Genomic DNA, 13,610 nt, shown 5'->3' on the forward strand with positions numbered 1-13,610 from the left:
CCAGTAAAGCAAGGCTCTTGGAGATCTGGCCCCAACCACCTCCCTGGCCTAATCTTTTTCTACTCTCCTCCTTTATTCATGGAACCGCAGTTATAGGGGCCTTCTCGCTGCTTCTGAGCACAACAAACATTTTCCCAACTCAAAGCCTTTGCCTGGGATACACGTCCTCATTGTCCCATGGTTTACAACCCCACTGGGGAGTCCCTTCCTTCTCTCTCCTCCCTCCACGCCATCCCCCCAGGCCCCTCAGGTCTCACCCTGTTACTTTCCTCCATAACATCCATCATCACCTGACATGCATATTTACTTCAGATCTATGTCTCCTGGCTCCTAGAATATAAGCTTTTTGTTTTGTTTACAGCTGACCTAGTACAAAGCAGAGTGTCTACCACACAGAAGGTGTTTGATAAAATAATTGTTGAATAAACTCTACTGTACTTATTCATTCCAGTTAGTAGGTAGGAGGCCATTACTGGGCAGAATGGCTTCTGTCTTTACTAAGAAAAAGGCACAGTAATACGACTATTGATGATGGAGATAGATCTCAACAATATGCTCATTATCAGAAACAACGAACAGATAGAAAATAAGGCAACAAGAATGTAGCCCTGGCTGCAGTAACTTCCAGATCCTCCAAGGTCTGGCCCAGTGAGGTGAGCGATCCTGGCAGGGGAGCGTTGCTCTGGCTCCCAGGTGAGCATGCATCAGGCTGTCTGCCCCAGTCCACGCTTTATAGTGTCCCAATCACACAGCCAGGAGGGTGCTGGGGCTTTGTCCAGAACCTCAACACCAGCACAAGGATCTACAATCAAAGATGTGTGAAAAAAAGATACTGTCTACCAGAAAGGAGTGGAAATACATTCAAAAGTAGTCTATCATTCTTTCTTGTTTTATTTTCCCCTTGATTATAAAAGTAATGCAGGCCTGAAGTTAAGAAAATTAATAAGTAAAAATACCTTATTCTTCCATCCCTAAAAGATAACTATTAACTTTTATGTACGAGCCCTTCTAGATCTCATATATACAAAAAACAGTAAGGCACTATTTTTTCTTATTAATGCAAATGGGTAGCCCAGAAGTTAACACGTGTTGTAAAAATTTTAACTACACAAAACGTCGGATTACACTGTCTTTCCGGAACACCTTTAAATTTGACCCTACTCAAAGATGGCTATTTCTACCTCAGGTCTTCATCCCCAGCAACATGTCGCCTGTTACTGAGCATATCTGAAGAAAAGAAGGTAAGTACTGAGTTTGGGAACCGGAAGACTCAAGTTCCACCTCCGTGTCCTGTGCAACTATGGAATCATCCATAATTCATTTTTTCTGCCCATTCTATGCCCTTCTCTGCTCTCTTCAATTATTTTTTATGAAAAGTATTTCTACTGAGCTTCCTTTCTAGTAGTAAACCCCATCTGCTCCAGAAGGACCCCAGATTCTCTGACCAACAAAAGAAATAACTGAATCCATTATACACCGGGTCTACACAATATACTCCTGGCAGGTCTAGGCTGGACCATTTAGCTGGCAGCTATAGTTTTCTTCTCCTCAAGCAACATAAAGCTCACAAGTCTTTCTTTCTTGACCTAATAGATTACCTGGTTTGTGTATACAATTCCCAAAGACCACAACTCTTCCCCTGGGCCAAGACTGGATAGGACTCTAAGAGTAAATATTCTGGTCCTCTGGCTGGCTTCTCTCTTGGGTTTTACAAGTCTGCAAGAGACCTGGAATTTGGGAAGTACAATTCTTCATGTTTAAGGATTAGACCTTTCACCTCTCCAGTCATAAGGGAAGTCTTAGGACCCTTCTGAGCCTCAGATTCTTCCTTGCTAAAACCTGAGGATCGAGGCTGGTGGTGACTTCTAAAGGTACTTTCAGCTCTTAAAAGGCAAATCCTTTGGGTTCTGAGGCCCATTAATCAACAAGCGTACATAACGAGACAAATAGGGGGAGAAAAATAGACTGCAACTCCAGGGCAAGAAGGCAGAGACACTATGTCACTTTGAAGCTACATATAAGTACATATACAGGTATTATTTATATTAGTTATTACTATTATATACGACTGAGTTTCAACAAGACCAGGAAGGAAAGTTCAACCTCAATATATGGCAACATGGCACTGTTTATTAGTGGAAAAGCTCCCTCATCCTTCTTCCAAAAAACCCCAAAACAAATTAAAAATTATAATTAGGGAATACAAATGAAATTCAGCATCTACTCCTGAAAAGATAACTGGTTCTCTAGAATAACCTTTAAAACAACAAATGTGTAACTCCTAACAAATGAGATCATGAACTGAAGAGTCTAGCAAGGTATAGCTATGCAGTAAATGCTTGATACGACATTCTCAGCTTGGTTTTCTTCTTCCTTTCCATCTTTTGAGTGTTAACTTCCCAGAAAGAAATATCCTACTTTAAGTATATGATATTTTTTTCTTCAGAACTTAAAGGAAAATGTCTGAAGCAATACAATTGTTCAACTTGAATGTGGCAGAACACAGTTCACTTTTATAAAACCAAGAGATTACTGACCTGAATTTAAGTCTCGTCCTGGATTGAAGGCCCGGCTATTCACAGTAGTAGAAAGTCGATCACAACTAATTGTTCTAGATACATTGGTATTAAAGTTCCCATCAAATCTGAAAAAACAAAAGAGAATTAGCAATATTTCTTTAGTGGTTATTCACTCCACAAAAAGAAACCAACAAAAATCATAGTTAATACTGCGTACAAAATAGGTCAGCTCAGAAACAATAAAATTGTAATTTAGATTTTAAATGTTAAAAAGAATCACTTCAGAACAGTGTGTCGGGGGAAAATGTGTATCTAGAAGGTTTTAGAAATCAAGTTCAATTCTAAGGAGATAAAAATAACCTATCGCCAATCTTTCCACCAATGAATCTGAGTCAGGTTCTATTGATAAAATCATACAGAGAATAGATGCGCCAAAATTCAGACTAGAATTACAAAATTCAGACTTGAGCTCTGATGTCCTATACGAAACAATTCTTTAAATTATCCTATCTGAAAACCAATGACCAAGAAGAAAAATCGACAGTAGTGGACGAGAAAGAATGGCTGTGGAGTGGGAGAGATCTAGATTTGAGTTTCCACTCTGTCACTATTGAACACGTGACCAGGGACAAATTATTCAGTTTTTCTGAGTCTCAGTTTTCTTATTCAAAAAAAGCAAAAGAGATAATAAGACTTATTTTTCAGAGCTGTCACCAAGATTGTAAATAATGTACCAAAGTTCCTCTCATGGTACATGACACAGCTTGCACCTTCTAGATTGTAACGTAGGTAAGGTCAAGGTCTTTTTCGACGTTCAGTGGTGGTGCAATGGTAGTACCTGAGCTGGAACAATGCTAGTGCTCTGGCTAGCACAGATCAAAAAGTACTAGTGTAACCAATGACTCATTTGCTAGAACAAGCCAATCTGCAAGAAAATAACAGGAAAATACACCAATTCATGTACCAGTCACTAAGAGTACTTCTAAGTGAATTTAATCCAGAAGTAACAAAAGAGAAAGATCTTGGACTTCTAAGTAACCTATTTAGGATTGCAGATACTGAGAAGACTCATGAAGTTTCCAAGTGTTCCCTCCAAATCAACTCAATCTGGAACTAGGTTTTTTTTTTTTTTTTTTTTTTTAAAGATTTTATTTTTTCCTTTTTCTCCCCAAAGCCCCCCGGTACATAGTTGTATATTCTTTGTTGTGGGTCCTTCTAGTTGTGGCATGTGGGACGCTGCCTCAGCGTGGTTTGATGAGCAGTGTCATGTCCGCGCCCAGGATTCGAACCAACGAAACACTGGGCCGCCTGCAGCGGAGTGCGCGAACTTAACCGCTCAGCCACGGGGCCAGCCCCGGGAACTAGGTTTTTTAAAACTTGTGTTAAAATGTGTACGTCAGATAATGAATACCATTAATGAAATTCCATTAACACAGGTAGAGAAGCTATATATCCTGGGCGAAACACTCCTCAAAATCAAAATCTACTTGCACATGAACTTTGATTATCTGTTGAGCACACCTCATGATTTATAAGATCTACTATATTGAACTCATTGTATAAGCAAGGGCACTAGGTTTTCACACAGTGTGTTGGGTTCCAAAGCAAAAGTTAAACAGTTTTGTTTTGACCCATATCATCTCAAAGGAGGAGGCGAGTGGATTTTAAGAGACCCTTAGTCCAACCTCTAACCCAGTACAAAATTATGTCAACATTGTCAACTGTGCCTCCACGAACCAGCTGCTTCACCAACGTGGTCACTCTTCTTGGATCTGCTCCAATTTGTCTAGACGAGAAGACTGCTGCTTCAAAAGCCACAGACGGAGGGAAAGGAAGAGATTAACACACCAGCAGCTGCCTGAGTGCACGCTGGCAGAGCAACATGAGCTCACTGTTCCCTCTTGTTTTAGCATTTGAGCATCTGTGAAGCAATAGCAGCATTACACGAGCAACCGCCTTGCTCTCCGTGCTGGAGAGCCACATTACATCTATCCCCTCACATTCTTTTAAATAAAAGACCAGATAATATTTAGGCGGCCATGTGGGCTATATGGTCTCTACCACAACTGCTAAACTCTGCCATTGTGGTGTGAAAGCAGCCAAAGAGAATTCACAAAGAACGAGCGTGGCTGTATTTCAATAAAACTTAATTTTCAAAATACGTGGTGTGCCAGACTCATTCCACCACCCCTGGTCTAGACCAGGGCAGTCTAAGAGTATTCTCTGAGATGATGAAAATGTATTATTTTTGCACTGTCCAATACGGTAGCCACATGGGGCGTTTGAAATGTGGCTAATGTAACTAAGACATTAAATTTTCTATTTGGTTTAACTTTAATTTAAATGTAAACAGTCACTGAATAGTGGCTACCATATTGGATAGTGCAAGTCTAGAAGGTTCTGCTGATTATTCACCTAATCATCCTTCAGGTCTCTGCCCACTTGTCACTTTCCGAGAAAGGCTTATCCTCACTGTGGATGACTTCCCAATCTATGTCAAGTGCCCCCATCTTCTCTCAAAACGTGTCACCATTTTTAATTTGTGGCTCCATTTGTGTATTTTTTATGGATGGATTTTCATGCCTCAGGCTACATGAATAGACAGGAACTTCCTGAGGGCAGTTACCACATTTTGTTGGTTTTCTTTACCATGCGTACATATGACTCTTAGCATTGTTCTTGTCAAAAGCAGGCGCTCATAGTAACTGATCTTCTATCAACAGGGCACCAGTGCCTATCCCTGTCCTTGGCTCCCCAGAGGGCTCCAGAAATCCTAGCAGGTGAGGACCAGGACTCGGATAAATGGTTCCTAATTCTGAAAGTCTAGCCACATCAGAATCCCCTGGGATGCACGCTGGAATGCTGATTCCTGGGCTCTACCCTGGAAGAGTCTGATTTAGTGAGTCTGGGGTGAGGCCCAAGAAGCTGAGTTTGACAGGCTCCCCAGAAACAAGAAGCCCTCCAATCCTGCCATGTAGATTCCTTCAGAAATAAAGCAGTAGAATGGCTTTCTGCATGAGCACAGGTACTTCCCAGCATGCCTCAAAGAGATCAAGGACAGAGGGTCTTCCAATTTGAATCAAGAGAACAGAATAGTTCTTAGGAATACCTGCAACTCTCATCTGGACTTTGCTGTACAAATTACAAACCCCTTTAACACTTGCCCATTTCACAGTTGAGAAAAGTGACACCACGGATCATACAGCAAGTCAGGGACCTCAGAAAGACTTAAACCCGTCATGCAACTCCCTGTTCGAGGATGGGCCACATACCACATGGCTTAATTTAAGTGACACATAAGGAAGAACTTGCTAAAAGGGACAACTCAGGAGAGTTAGTGACAGTTTCTCCCAGGAAAAGTATAAACCTGGAACAGCACTGTGTCCATGGATGAGGTCTCCACAGCCAGGACCCCTGCTACAGCCTCTGCCCTTGAGAAGACTGAAGTCCAGTGCTGAGCACGCAGAGACTCCCTGGGCCTTTGTGAAACGAACACTCGCTCCTGGGGACCGGGGAGACCAGGGAACTATTTTTATAGGTTTTCCTCTCTGTATTCAAAGGATCATCTCTGAGAGCATTAAAGAAAACATTTTTATAACAATAAAAATGGAAGTGATTCATTAACAAAAGTCTGTGCTCAGTAAATATTTGTCAGTCATAAAAAGGTTTCACAATGTAGTACTTGTCATCAATAATCTACCCAGCCTTCTCTTGCCACGATCTCCAAACTGTAGTTCTAACCAAACCAGTCCCTCAATACATGTTTCTCTGTTGGATCCGGACTGTGACGCTCTGCAAAGCCGAGCTCTACTCATCCTCCCACCTCACATTTCTCCTGTCAGGCCCGGCTATGAGTCCCTCCTTCTCCGAACCGGCTAGTGCCATCCAGCCTCTTAGTTCCATGCTTGTGTCTCTCTTTACTATTTTGTCTATTGTTTTGTAATCAGGCTTAACATAGCGTCATCATCACTGACGTCTGTTAGATATAGACTGACTGGCTTTAAATTCTTTTTACATCAACAAAATACTAATCAATAGCAACTTTAAAATAAGATTTATTATAAATAATGAGCAAAGTATCCTACTTACTTGCCTCCCTCATATCAAAAAAGCTGTGTTAAGTGAGGGGTGAGATGCCAGGAGATTTTGTTCTGGAAGCCGAATTGCCTAGATTTGACCGCGCGCCCCTTGAACTCCCAACTCTCTCTAACCCTCTCATGAACCGCAGTGCCCCTGCTGGGACGGTTAAGCTGCTGGAGGATTTCTACTTCTCTCTCAGGGCTAGCACATTGCTGGGAACGTGTAGTTCTCCACAGATTCTTACTGGTGACTGACTAACGAGAAAATGCAGAGAGCTAAGTCACCAGAAACTTGCATGTATTTTATACAGTGACATTCACTGAACATCGATGATGAATGAAGAGTTGCTACCCTGGCGAAGCATGGCCATGTCACGGTCAGGAGCAGGGGCTTCGGGGTACACAGACCCGGACTGGAGTTTGGGTTTAAACTGCTTATTGTTGTAAGTCGGGCACAAAACCTGCATTTTCTAAGTCTACAGTTTTCTCATCTATAAAATGGTGATATTAACAGTACCTGTTTGATAAGGTTGTGTTACGAATTTAATCAGAAAATGGCTCTTAAAAGTCGGGTACACAGAAAGCATTTAATAAGTAATAATAGCACTGCATTAGAATTGGATGTATTAGTAAGGATAACCGTTAACAGCTACTACGTGCTTATCAGACAGGAAGTGTATTCCCAGTGCTTTACGTGAATTAATTCATCTAATTCTTCAAAAACCCTGAGGGAAATAGTGTCATCATCTCCATCCAAAGACTAGGAAACTGAGGCACAGAAATGTCAAATTAAGATCAAGGTTCACAGCGGGGAAGCAGCAGAACCAAGAGACGAACATGTGTCTGAGCTCCCCTTCATAATGAATACGTTACACTGTATCTCAATCAATCACAACCAAGTCATCAGTGAGGTCATCTGCAATTCAACTCTCTCAAAGGAAAAGATTGCTCTGAAAGACTGCAGGATTTAGGGGAAATCCTTGCTGTTTATTTAATGGAAAATGACAGGAGCTAAACACAAGGCTTCACAATGGACAGCTCCCGAGAGAGAGAATTCCATGGACGAAGATGAGGATGTGGCGGAGGAGGAAGAGGCTATTAAAGGAGGGGCTTTCTAAATGTTCACCACTGGCATAGCTATGGGACTGGCCATTTTTGGATTACTTTTTCTTGTTTCATTCATTCTGGCAGCTAGACGTTCCAGATGGACAGAAGGCTGAGCATCAACATTCTCTGCATGGAGAAGTGAGACAGCAGACCTGGTGCCAGCTCACACCAATTTATTCCTTCTCCTGGTACCAATTTTCTCCTCTGAGAGAAAGAGCCTGGCATTCTGGTAATCTGAGAACCTTCAAAAATGGCTTATGTATAACAAAGACAATAAAATAGAAATAGGAAAAGACCAAGAAAGAGGAAATTGCACTAAATTCTGAAAAATTCTCACAGGGGACAATGAACGCAGGATGCTAAACAACATAAAGGGCAATGGCCACAACTTAAGTTTTATTGTAAATGTGGGCAAGGCATAATACCCAAACACTGCCCAGGGAGCCCCCACTGATGTGGTGCAGACACACGGCCTCCCAGAGATCAGGCTCGATCCGAAAATAAAATGGAAACTACCTGAAGAAGTTCTTTTCCTGATGGAATCCATAGGACAATCCTGATGTCTCAGAATTAAACCACCACCTTGCAGGGAAACCTCAGCCAGAGGGCAATCTAACTGTCGTCCCGTTAGTTCAAGGACATCTGGATTCTGAGAGTTTACTAACAAAGGATGAAAACAGACTGTCATCTCATTTCAGAATTTGATTTAATTCTTTCTCCCCGGCTAAAACGCAGGTAGTGAAAGCTATCAAGCCCCCACATTCTGATATTGAAAGAATTCAGACACGTGACAACCACTCTCCTTCCTCCTGTTTCATTCTACATGGTACCTGTAAGTGTGGCAAGGATATCACAATAGTTTGCCTGGAGTTCCCTCCCACGCCTGAGCCTCAGCTGTGGAGCAGCGCGTCCCAGCTGAGTTAACATGAAACACCTAGAAATAAACCTTGCTCTGCTTCTGTTGCGTGCTAGGCTGGTATGGAAGCAGGTGTCAACAGTGGGGTTTAAGAGACACAGGAGAACAGCATGTCCTGAGCTGCTAAGCCGGCTAGGAGAAGTAATTACAAGAGCAAAACCCCGCGGTTCTCTCTCCGGATGCCTGCTTTTCTTCTGGACTCCAAACACGGGAGTAAAACTCGCTCAGCCATCCCTGCTACAGTAGCCACCTCCTCACCCCAGAGGGACGTGCCTAAGACAGGAAGGCATTTTATGCACGTGTGCCTTTTAGAAAAATGATTTTTAAAAAACAAACATGCTATCCACCCTGATTTGGAGACTAAGAGTAATGTGAGTTCATGCTTATGATACTTTGTAAAAACATGTCAGTTACTCTTAGGAGTCACCTAAAAGAGTTTTCATTGAGAAGAATGGAGCTGCCAGTCACTTTTACATAATTCCAGGTTTATGGAAAGGTCAAGAACTGGTAAGATCATAGGTTTCAATTTAACTTTATATCTGTGCTTTAAAAAAGGAATAACAGTAAGAGAACAATCCTATCTCAACCTCCCACAGACCCTCACTCTAAAAAACGGAGATACTGGATGATGACCGCTTTCTGTACTTATTTTCCTAAGATAAAACCAGTGCCTAAAATTCAGTTTCATGAGAAATAACTCCATCTTTCGTACCTTAAAAAAAAAAAAAAGAAATAGAAAAAAAAAAAAACTTCCTTCTGGATTTACTTTCATGAACTGATCGAAACTGCATCCCGAGGGAGAAAACAGAACTGTGACTCCCACTTTGATCTCTTCCCCATGGAGAAATTCACTCCCTGCCTGCCTTGCAAGATGTTCATTTGATTGACGTTTGCTCTGATGTGCAAACTGCTTTGAACTTCAGACACTGAATTCCCATCAGGCTGCAGTCATTTTTATTCTCCTTCAACAGGATTTACAAGCAGGAGATCAGCAAATGTAGAAGATAAAATAAATTTGCAGAAGCTTTGAATCTTACATCAAAACAGTGTTCAAGTGAGTTCCAATTGGATTTCATTCAGCCTCAATTCACAGTGTAAATCAACTTTTCAGTCGAGTCCCAGTTTAGAAAGAAAAAGACATAAAGGAGAGAGACACATACACCAGTTGGGGTTTACTTCCTGAATCTCTCCCTTGGTCTTTGTTTAAATTTCCTAAGGAAGGTGATTTGCCAGGCAAATCACTCAGAACCCTGGGTTTCCCTCAACATCTCCAGCGAAGCCTGCCCAATTTATCCCATAGCAGACAAAAACCACCCCCACAGTGAGGCTTCCAAGGATGATGGTGAGATGCGGTATTGCTCATGAACACGTTTAAGGGAATAATCTAACAAGCCAATCCCTGCGGATATCCTAGAAGAGCAAGCCTTAAACTGGTAGTCGGTCCATGAACAAAGCCAAGATGATGACAGCTAATGGGGTAAGAAACATTTTTGACTTGTTTGCTTGTTTGTAACCACTGCTAAAATGCTGAGACAGGTGCAAAAGATTTAAAAAAAAAAAAACCAACACCAGATCTTCTGGAAGCAAAAGCTGGTATCAGATGGGAAGCTGGTGTAGAGCCAATGCTGAGAGGCCTCCGTGGTTTTCAAAGCACACGGCAGGCCCTTGCTGTGGGTGCCGCGGGACCACCGAGGCCCATTTTAAGAAGAGCACACACTTTTCTGGGAAGCAAATTTAAGGAAGGTCTGGACCCGACCAACGCCCATGCCCGCCAGACCCTGGTCCTCGTGACAGCCCCACAGCGTCTGGGTTGCTGTGACAGGACAGGAGACACATCGCTTCACCTCCGTTTGCCAGGCCCCCTGCTCATTCTTTCTGGGAAGTGTCTCCTCTTTAAATATTTGAGCAACACCAGTTGAAAAGAATTAAACAAGAACCCCCTTATCTTCCACTTAACCACCCATGAGAATAAAGTTAAACAAAGAAAGAGCTGAGATAAAAATCAAACATCTGCACTGGCAAATATTTACACTCTGTTTGAAGGGTGGAGGAAGGGGTAAGAGGGAGACACTTCAAAAAGGAACCATCACATTTATAACGTAAGTGAGACTCCAACCCCCAACCGAGTTTACTTATTCAAACACCTAAATTAACGGGCAAACTGAAGAGCTGTCGAATAACGTGTAATCATGTTCCGAGAAATGGTTTTTCCTTCCATCTCTGCAGAGATTGGAGAGATAAGTCACATTCTTTTTTGTTCTTATCAGTAATAGGGATTAAACCTTCAGGGTTCAGCAACTCAGCCAGAATGGGAACAAGGGCCGGTTTCAAACGCCCTTGGAAGCGGAGGCCTTCAGAGCAAAAAAGCGTCTCCCGCCAGGAAAGTCTACGCATCACACAGACCTGCCATCTTTCTTTTCCGCCATCTCCCTGTCACAACAGCGTCACAACAGATCACTGAGAGGAGGCCCCGCTGCGATCCCCGCCTCACATCTAGACTCCAACTGGCGGTATTATCCGCTTAATCCACCTTCTCACACAAGCTTGGAAAATGGCCCAGGTGACAAGTAGGGGAACTGGAAGTGGATGCACAACCGCGTTAAACGTTTATCTGTATCTTCCTCATCCCCAGGTTGGAGCAGGGGTGCCTGAAGAAGAAGAAAGAAGGGCATCTGGAGAAACGAGAGGGAAAGCAAGCAGGTGGACAGGGGCCTGCTGGCCCCAGAGGCTCCCTCTGCGCCCGTGTCCGTCCTGCCACGTGATCACTCATGAGGACCTAACACACTTGACAGTGATTTATTTACAAGCCTTTCTCCCTTGCTGGGAAACACCAAGAGAGAGATCCTGTCTGACGCTTGTCCCCAGGGCTGAGCCCAGAGCCCGCTGTAAAGCATAGAAGTTTAGCAAATGTCTGCTGAGGGAGTAAACGCTGAAAACCGACGAGGCTCAGACCAGCCAGGACTAGAGACGAGAGGCTGTCAGCTCGTGTGTTGTCCTGTGGCACACACACTGAGTCGTCAGCGTGTAGCAGACCAGTGTGAGTGCTACGACACGGACATCAAAGAGAAGCACTAAGAACTCGGAGCCGGCAGATGACCTTGGAGGTGCACAGGTTCAGTCTCTCAGGCACACACGCACTGGAGCGAGAAGAGGTCGGCTCTGCAAGGGAAACGTGAAACCTAAGACGTGGGGTACTCACGGCCGACGTGTCCTCAGAGGGAATTACGGACCCAACACAAAAAAGTTAGCAAAGCTCTGAGTGTGAGGATGGCCATGTATACCATCACACCCACCAAGCCAGGCCCCGGAAAGAGAGGACGGACAGAATGGGTTTTAAATCTTGGCCTTCTTTGAAAACACTTTGATATTTTTGTATAATAAAACACGTAAAAAGCTTAAGGGAAGTTTCTGGTCCTCTGCTACACTAGGTCTATTTCCTAAATCTTGCATAGTCTACTAGCTAGTTTCTTTTAAAGACCAGATGGAAGGAAAGGAAGGAAGGAAGAAAATCACAAGACCAACTCTCCTTAAAATCTCTAACAGGCCACTGGTGAAATTCAGCATTGTAAGCAGAGTGGCAGGTCCCCTGTCCTTCCTTCGGTGAAGGTCCCACAAGGAAAATCCAGAAAGCAGGATGTCAGCAGACCCAAATGCAGGTCTTTCTGCTGGGAGGGTGCCCATGAATAGTCCTCAAGGTCAAATGATTGATCTGTCTGTCTGTCTGTCTATCTATCTATCTATGGTTTTAAGACTGAGAAACAAACTAAACCAGACTATTATGAGAACTTTATATTTAGCCAATTTAGACACTTCAGAGGGTCCCACAATAGGCGCAAGCGACATTCAAAGAAGGACCACACAGTTCAGCATTTTAACTCACAGATAAGCCATTCCAATTGTACCAACAGTCAAAACATTTTATCATTAAAAGAAAAAAGGATCTGAAATCAGGAAACCTAGATTCCAAACCCAGCTCCCCTGAGTCCTGAGCCAGCCTTGCAGAGCCCACCTCCTCACTGGCAAAACAGAGGATGGGGGACACGGTACCCACCCCAACACGGCTGTAGAGAGGGTCGTATGAAGAATGTAATGTAAGTAAAATAATGTTTGCAGAAGTAAAAGTCTAAGAAAGTATTTTGCTGACATATAAACATATGCAACTCTTTTACATAAGTTAAATAACATAACTGAGTAGACCTTCTGAAATGTAAAGCGTTCTGCACAATCTTTGTTGAAATTCTGAGCTCGACTGAAGTCCTTCTGTTACCAATATCCATAAAGATTGTATCTGTAACATTTCGCCTGCCTGCAGGTAATGATAATTTTAAAAGGGACTGGAGATGAAAGTTTGAGATAAGGCAGGAAGAATGACTCGAAAGACTCAGATTTGCCATACAGTACTTTAAGGGCAAAAACACTACCCACAACTCCCTGCGGAAGGAACAGGACCTGCAATAAAATTAAACTCAGTTGTCATGAGCTTGTCACATTATTTGACCTTGTGACACGAAAAGAACAAAAGAACAAGGGTCATAAGTGTGAAAGCACCTAAGTCACAAGGTTTTACTTTTCATAAAAACAGCAATAATAAGAAATAAAACATATATAGGGTTAAACATTTTACATCACTTTTTTCATGGGCACTACCTTAAAATAGTACTGGGAAAAAACAGGAGCTGCTCACATGTGGGTCAGCTGTTATGTCTAGAAACATCATGTTATACAAAACTCAGTTGTGCATTAGCAAGTTAAAACTATCCATTTCAACTTTGCCCTCTGTCCTGAACTGCCATGCACTTAACATGGCTACGGGGGTGAAAATATTCGTGGGACGAAGATAAAACGGTGCTACAGGCCAATCTCCACTGCTCCCCAAACAACTTCTGAGAAAGATCCACATGCAATTCAAAATCAAAACCAGAACGTTTATACTGAATTCATCATCTTCCTCCTAAAAACCTTCTTTTGCCCATACTTTCACTTTTTAGT

The 13,610-nt window shown here is 42.7% G+C and overlaps 1 protein-coding gene across 2 annotated transcripts in view; it reads right to left on the reverse strand.

Moving 5' to 3' along the window:
* CACHD1 (cache domain containing 1) overlaps nucleotides 1-13,610 on the reverse strand; it is a 197,350-nt gene that overhangs the window by 68,412 nt on the left and 115,328 nt on the right. For both annotated transcript variants that reach the window (XM_023641952.2, XM_023641953.2), the window contains one exon: nucleotides 2,538-2,644. In XM_023641952.2, the coding sequence (XP_023497720.2) occupies nucleotides 2,538-2,644 (107 nt within the window). The remainder of the gene's footprint in view (nucleotides 1-2,537; nucleotides 2,645-13,610) is intronic.

Source organism: Equus caballus, chromosome 5, assembly GCF_041296265.1.
Source record: "Equus caballus isolate H_3958 breed thoroughbred chromosome 5, TB-T2T, whole genome shotgun sequence".
In the NCBI taxonomy this organism is placed as follows: Eukaryota; Metazoa; Chordata; class Mammalia; order Perissodactyla; family Equidae; genus Equus; species Equus caballus.